The sequence below is a fragment of the Triticum dicoccoides genome, chromosome 2B (assembly GCF_002162155.2).
Source record: "Triticum dicoccoides isolate Atlit2015 ecotype Zavitan chromosome 2B, WEW_v2.0, whole genome shotgun sequence".
NCBI lineage: Eukaryota > Viridiplantae > Streptophyta > Magnoliopsida > Poales > Poaceae > Triticum > Triticum dicoccoides.
The window spans coordinates 814480570-814488642 of NC_041383.1; the positions used below are offsets into that span (position 1 = coordinate 814480570).

General features: G+C 47.7%; 1 protein-coding gene across 1 annotated transcript in view; it reads left to right on the plus strand.

The window, feature by feature from the left end:
• LOC119366541 (chalcone synthase 2-like) overlaps nucleotides 1-2480 on the plus strand; it is a 3280-nt gene extending 800 nt beyond the window's left edge. Inside the window, exon 2 of the mRNA XM_037632296.1 lies at nucleotides 1027-2480. Within this exon, the coding sequence (XP_037488193.1) occupies nucleotides 1027-2036 (1010 nt within the window). The 3' untranslated portion in view covers nucleotides 2037-2480. The remainder of the gene's footprint in view (nucleotides 1-1026) is intronic.
• Nucleotides 2481-8073: the final 5593 nt, after the last annotated feature.

Consider the following 8073-nt stretch of genomic DNA (forward strand, 5'->3'; position numbering starts at 1 on the left):
ACATACATAGAGAGAGAGAGAGAGAGAGAGAGAGAGAGAGAATGAGAAAAAGGTGATCCGTGATGGGCCAAATCTACCTGGAGGACTGACTGGACACACTCGACCTCCCATGCCCTGCCATATACGGACTGTATAGGAGGGACAGTTTGAAAAAAAAATAGAAATAAAATGAGGAGTCCGGTTGGGTCATTTTTCTTTCTTTCTTCCCGTTTGATCATTAACCAGATTGATTGTCATTCCAGACTTTTGAGGAGGGCGATTGTAGATGCTCCTACCACATACATGGAGGATGTGGGCAATGTTGTCACGTGCATGTGTATTAACATTTAATTGGTTGTGAAAAATAAGCTAGTAGAACAAAAATTAATCACTAGCCGTAAGCCATATTTCGACTAGCTAGCTAGGGATGTACTCCCTCTTTAAACTAATGAAATATAAGACTTTTTAGTTAAATGTTGATGACGTGTGTGGGACCTTGTATTGGTGACGTGTACATTACGGCTAATAGCACACTACAGTGATCCAAAAAAATATACTCCCTCCATATCTTTTTAGTCTGTATATAAGATTTGGTCAAAGTCAAACTTTGAAAAGTTTGACTAAATTTATAAAAAGTTATATCAACCTCCACAATAGAAAAGTTATATGTTATGAAAGTTAATTTCAACATGCATCTAATAATATTGGTTTCATAGTTTGAATGTTGATATCTTTGCCTACAAAGCTCGTCAAACTTTACAATGTTTAATTTTAACCAAATCTTATATGCGAACTAAAAAGAAACGAAAGGAGTATTTCTCTACTGAGGGAGTAGTGAACAGGTATATATGTGAAACGGACACAAGGAGCATGGCCATGATCGGCTGCTCGACAAAATGATAGCGAGTACTAGCGGAACCATGGGTGGGCAAATAATTTAGAGCTAATTACGTGTGTCCTGAAGTCTCTTTTTTGCCTGTCTTTCTCGGATGAACAGGCGCATGGGGACGCACGAACGCTCACTAACACGTACCTCGGGCGGTGCAGGTGAAAAGTCCCAGATCAGGAAGAGGCACATGCATGTAACGGAGGAGATCCTCCAGGAGAACCCTGGCATGTGCGCCTACATGGCGCCGTCTCTGGACGCGCGTCAGGACATCGTCCTCGCGGAGGTCCCCAAGCTCGGCAAGGCGGCAGCACACAAGGCGATTAAGGAGTGGGGCCAGCCGCTGTCCAAGATCACCCACCTCATCTTCTGCACCACCTCCGGTGTGGACATGCCGGGCGCCGACTACCAGCTCACCAGGATGCTTGGCCTCCGGCCGTCCGTGAAACGCTTCATGATGTACCAGCAGGGCTGCTTCGCCGGCGGCACCGTGCTCCGCCTCGCCAAGGACCTCGCCGAGAACAACCGCGGCGCGCGTGTGCTTGTGGTCTGTTCCGAGATCACCGCAGTGACCTTCCGCGGCCCGGACGAGTCCCACCTCGACTCGCTGGTCGGCCAGGCGCTCTTCGCTGACGGTGCAGCCGCGGTGATCATCGGCGCTGACCCCGACGAGTCTGTTGAGCGTCCTCTCTTCCAACTGGTGTCGGCGAGCCAGACCATTCTGCCGGACTCGGAGGGCGCCATCGAAGGACACCTCCGGGAGGCTGGCCTCACCTTCCATCTCCTCAAGGACGTACCCGGACTCATCTCCAAGAACATCGAGCGCGTCCTCGAAGACGCCTTCAAACCACTGGGCATCGATGATTGGAACTCTATCTTTTGGGTGGCACACCCTGGCGGGCCAGCGATCCTTGACATGGTTGAGGCCAAGGCAAACCTCAACAAGGAGAGGATGCGCGCCACTAGGCATGTCCTCTCTGAATACGGCAACATGTCAAGCGCCTGCGTGCTCTTCATCCTGGATGAGATGCGTAAACGTTCTGCTGAGGATGGCCACACCACAACAGGTGAGGGAATGGACTGGGGCGTCCTCTTCGGCTTTGGCCCCGGTCTCACCGTGGAGACCGTCGTCCTCCACAGCGTCTCCATCAATGCCCATACAATCGCATGATCGCTCCTTCCTTCCCCGATTAACTTTTCCACGGAATAATATACACCCTCCGTTCCTAATTGAACTATCAAAAGGCCGTATATTTAAGAACAGAGGGAGTATTAGCAATTAAAAATAAGGCGCTATAGCGTGTGGAAAATTGTCTCATTAAATAAATCAGTGTATAATGTCTCGCTAATAGCACGCTATAGCATGCTAATAGCATAATTTAAGAGGCTACGCTATTTTGTATAGCGCGCTATATTTTTCCTTGAGTATTACTCCTGCTTGTTCTCAAGTTTGTACTGTATTTTTACTTTACGGAAAAGTTTGTACTGTATTTTACCGTACCTGGTGTGCAACTGGCTGTTGGCTGTACTATGGCTTAGAGAGATTTCTGGGACCGGCTACGGGTCAATCAACTGAAGATGCAATTTCGTTTTGTCGACTGATTCAAATTTGTTTTAGTCGAGCGTACATGCGCGAATACGATTAACACTCGTTTTCTGTTGTTACCTTTTCTATCCTTTGTTCAAATTGAAATTTCTACTAGTATCGTGCACGGGACACATGCATACACGTATACTCGCGAACTGTGCTCCCAGACGTCCCTGCTCAGAAGCACATTTGCACGTAAGCTAGATTGGCATGTTAGCAGACTAGCTACCTGCATGCGCGATTACACACCTACCGGCACTTATGCAAACAGCTCCTATCTCGTTGGTAAAAAATATCACCATGGTCGAGAGTGCTTCTGTAAAATTGCTACACCTACTGGGATACTGGTATTACCAATATAAGTGAGACGTGGCACCCAACAAAGCACACAACTCCACCCATCATTTAAATAAAAGAAAAGTATATTTTTAGTCCATTGATTATGGGAAATGTTTGGGGCCAGGGCGCCGGCAGAACGCTCGGCCGGTTGCACGCGGCTCGTTCGATTGCCCACATCGTACGTTTCCAACAGGTCAATCAGTCGGTTTGCACCTCACGTGCCTGGGTGGGACCAAGCATCGCTCAGCGATCTTATCCCCATCTCTCCCGTCGTCTACAACGCCCAACCACTCATGACCGCGTCTTCCACCTTCCTCTCCCCCCGCTATCCCTTGCCATCTGCGGTGACAAGCCGGCCGCGGCGCCATGAATCTAATTAACTGCTCAGGCAGCCTATCCTCTGTCTCCCTCCCCACCTCCCCCTTCCCCCGCCTCGGCGCAGCATCAAGGTCCTGCAGGGTGGACGCCCGCAACAGGGACGTGTGCTGCTTGCTACCTTGGTTGTGCAGCCGGGGAGAGACGCCCGCGATGGCATGTTCCTTTTCTGCCGCGACGCCGGTTGTAGCTTTTTGGATTGACGGATGTAGCTTTTTCAGTAGCTGGTTGCATCTTTTTTAAATTGTTTTGTTCCAACCCCCAATGGCTTTGTTATTGCCAGAAATCGGCATCATTGTTTTGCTACGACCGGCCAAGACTTTTGCTGGAACCGGCACCTGCGGTTGCTGCAACCGGCAAGACGACGTGCCCACTGGAGCTGGAACTGTAGCGCGCCTCACCGGCGATGTGGTTATTGCAAGAACCAGAATAAAAATTTTGCTGGAACCGACTAGTTACTTTGCTATAATCAAACTTTCGGGATTTTTGCTACTACCAAAAATGATGGGTTCAAGTTACTAATTAGCAGCTATTAAAGTTCTCAAGACCCCCGCGTCGCCCTCCCGCTAGGGCGGCTCGGGTGGAAACCCTAGCCCCCGCCGCCAGGCCCGTCCATCCTACCCCTCCCCTCTGTTGCCGCTAGAGGAGGTCGACGGGTGAAGCCCCGTGCGACTGATGGCGGCGGCGGAGGCCCTCTTCCCTCCCGCGCCATCAGGTGAGGCAGGTCACCCATGGCACCGGGGCGCTTCCTTCCCCAATCTGCGTCGCGGCGGCACGACTGGTCGTCTTGGGCGACGGCGCAAGGTGGCGGCATTGTGCTGATCAGAGGAGGCGGAGCTGCTAGGCTTCGAGGAAGAAGACTAGCTTTTCTTAAGATCTTCACTCCTCCTTCTTCTTCTTCTCCTTCATCATCTTGATGCGCTTAGAGCGGCGAGGCAGTGGGATGTACTCCTCTACCACAATTGGCATGGTCATGTCGTCCGCCAGCTGTGGGATCGCCGGCGCCACCACCATCGTGTGGTCATCGTTAGGCACCACCACCATCGCGAGCCCATCTTCATGCACCACCGCCGCTAGCTCGTTATCAGTCGCCACCATCGCGAGGCCATCGTCAGCCACCACCATCGCGTGGCCATCGTCAGCCACCACCATCGCGAGGTCATCCCCGCTCCGCTCCTCTTCTTCCCCACTTTGTTCCTCCTCATCCTCGCTGCTGCTTTTGTTGTAGCTAGAGTTACTGGTGCTTTGGCTATAGCCTGAGTCGTTGCTGCTGCTCCTATATTGCCTGACCAAATGCAACAAAGTTTTCTTAACAATCGGTGTGAGACAAAGCGTAATGGCATCGTCGTTGTCCTGGTAGGACATGCGGCACATTGTCATGTTGAACACCTTCACAGTGAGCATGGCGTCGCCATCGTACCTGAAGACAAGGAAGTATCTATGCTGCAGGTCGTAGGCACGGACGAACTGCTCCCAGCCACGACACAGGTACAAGTGGTTATACCTGATCACCACCTCCACTCCCACAGCCTGTGAAGCCCGCTGCCGGCCTGTCGCAGCTTCGCATTCTTTGGCTGATGGTCGTCCAACATCTTCATAAAAGTGTCAGGCAGCCTCTGCTGTGTGGGTCAAGGAGTGATGTAGCAAACAACAGAGTTATGATAAAGAGATGGGTGAAGGGGAGATCTCCCCTTTAATATACCTGCCTCCTAGAGTATTTCTTAAGTATGATCGTGAAGAACTCGAAACCTTCCAAGTTGTAGTCCGGTGTGGCAGAGCCCGGCCTACGGTGGCGGGCTCCCCGCATCTGTGATAAGGAGCAGAAAAGATCAATTAGTATATAAAACCATATCTTTATCAGCTAAACAAAACCTAAAGAAATAAGCATATGCCAGCAAGACAAATTGATCATAGATATGAAACTTTGTAATGCTCATGTTACAACTAATAGGGATTCTAAAACTACCAAGACTCAGGCATCTCATCGACAAATAAACTTGAGGTACATGAGCAGTAATAAAATTTGATTACAAGCTAGGTGAAATGTTAACATACTCATTTACTACACAAATGTATCAGATTCAGTTCCATGCAAGAGCTGGTTCATGTCTAGAAGAGTAAATGAATGCAATTCTATATAGACAAATACACATGTAGCAATGTTATACATAGCAAAACTTCAGTATACATAGCAAATGTATCAGATTCTATTTAGACACTGGAGTGGAACATGCATATAAATTTTACGTAATATGATCACAGACTCATATGAGGTGTGCATATAAATTTGCGACTAAAGTACCGAAAAGTAAACATGTAGACAGTGGAGTGGAGTGGAACATGCATATAAATTTGCCTCAGTTAGGGTTTCAGATTTATAACTTGGGAGGAGCTCAACTGCTGACCTACTAAACCTAATAAAGGCCGCAAGGTACTGTATGAAATAGAATTCCTACCCAATCTGAACCCTAGTACTAGTACTATAGTTGCATTGTTCGGCTCGATTGAGTGCTAAAGATAGTCGTCACTGATCACACCGGAGTTAGTTACACTCCCAGAAACAATGGAGTGAACATATAACTGCTTATCAACCTCGGTGAACCGAAGGAGTAAATATGAGTTTGGTGATTTGGTGACCGAATGTTGTTCAGAGTCCCTGATGAGATCACGGACATAACGAGGAGTCTAGAAATGATTGAGAGGTAAAGATTGATATATCGGACGATGGTATTTGGACACGGAAGTGTTTCGGGTGATACCGGGTACTTGTCGGGTCACCGGAAGGGGTTCCGGGAAACCCCGACATACTAATGGGCTTAATGGACCACGTGAGGGAACACACCAGCCCAGAAGGGGCTAGTGCGCCCCCTATAGGTGGCCGGCCCTAGGGGAGAGAAGGACCCAATACATTGTCTTAGCCGTGTGCGATGCCCCTCCCCACAGTTTCGTCCCTCGGCCATATTTTCGTAGTGCTTAGGCGAAACCATACGGAGATCACTTCACCATCACCGTCGCCACGCCGTCGTGATGCCAGAACACATCTACTAGTTCTCCCGTCTTGCTGGATCAAGAAGGCGAGGACGTCACCGAGTAGAACGTGTGCTGAACGTGGAGGTGCCATACATTCGGTACTTGACGGTTGGATCACGAGAAGTTCGAATACATCAACTGTGTTGTCCAACGCTTCCGCTTACGGCCTACGAGGGTATGTAGACACACTCTCCCCTCGTTGCTATGCATCTTCATGGTTAGATCATTGCGTGTGCGTAGAAATTTTTTCTTTTCCATGCAACGTTCCCCATCAGTCAGGATCTCGTAAAAGTAAGGGTACCGGTGCCACCACTTTCCGCAATAGCTTACTTGCAGATTTATTCTCAGCTCCTGTTTGAGAACGAGGATACACATATAGCACATCCATGGGATGCATATAGCAATAGTATAATACATAAAGTATATATGAAACATAACATGACAATTGACAAGCATACAACCATAAATCACCGCAAAAAAACACATAACCATAATGCATAACCACAACTTGTAACAAAACAGGAAGCATGGTAAAACGCCACTCTTGGAAGGTATGTTCCCATCCTCTGACGTCCTCTTCCAGGACAAGTAGTATGTGTGGTTCTGGGCTCGTGTCGGAGCACTAGTAGAAAAAAACCCATTCGTCCCGATTTGTGAGGCTCATTTGTCCCGGTTCCTGAACCAGGACTAAAGGGTCGGTACTAAAGCCCTACACCTTTAGTCCCGGTTCGCCCAGGAACCGGGACAGATGGGGCTCCACATGGACGCTGCTGCTTGCCCAGGCAGGGGGACCTTTTGTCCCAGTTGATGCCACCAACCGGGACCAAAAGGCTTCCACGCGTTTGTAGTTCAGGGGCTGGGTTTTTTGTTTTTTTTTCTAAGGGGGGGGGTTGGGGGGTTTTGGGGTTAATTTAGGGGTTTCATATATTTTGTTAGCTAGCTAATAGAGAGAAGTGTCATCTCTTATCTCCGTGCTTTGTCGATGCTACATATAGAGAGGACTCGACACGCTAGCTAGCTAGTATGCAAATGAAGGAAACTATTAAGTACATAAGATCGTCATGAACATATACAGAGAGAAGTGATCGACCTCTCCTTCTCCGAGAGATTGGTCGAACAATAAGTTTTCGTATATTTTACCGACGCTACTGGCTATATATATATATATATATATATATATATATATATATATATATATATATATACAATGTGTAAAATCTCTTACAATACCCAAACATATGAACTCAACTTCCACATGCATGGTGGTATTCTCCGGTTTTATTGATGACATGGTCAAGAAAGAATCCACCCAATTCCTCTTGAATTGCTCGCATGCGATCTTGTGGTAGGAGTTCATCCCGCATCTGCCATATCTAATTTCAGTAAGGGGGTCAATACATATATATGAATGAAAGTGGACAGAAATGATGGTAATAAAATAAACTTGTGACTATTTTTGCTTACGCACTTCATATTGTCTTTCATAGTAGCCCCGCCTATTCTTGGCGTCGTGTTGTAGATGAAGTCGCAGACGTAGTATTCACATTAATTATTCCCGGCTTCCTGCCACAAGCACTTTAAAAGAAATAGAGGTCAATCAAACTGATAATGAATCATTATAAATGGCATTGATGAAAGTAGCTAGAATCAACGGGAGATGCGCGGAACTAGCTAGCTAGTAGTACTTACTTTCGGGTATTTCCAAGTCAGATCCCGCGGCAGTCCCGAAACTTGTGCGGTGAATACTTTCCAAACCCTGCGAGACAAAGAAAACAATTACTTGATATCATGAAATGAACAAAGTTGCCGATATGGTGCGATAATGATCGATTCAACTTACTTCTCTAGCATTTTAGACATGTCCGCATAGTCCTCG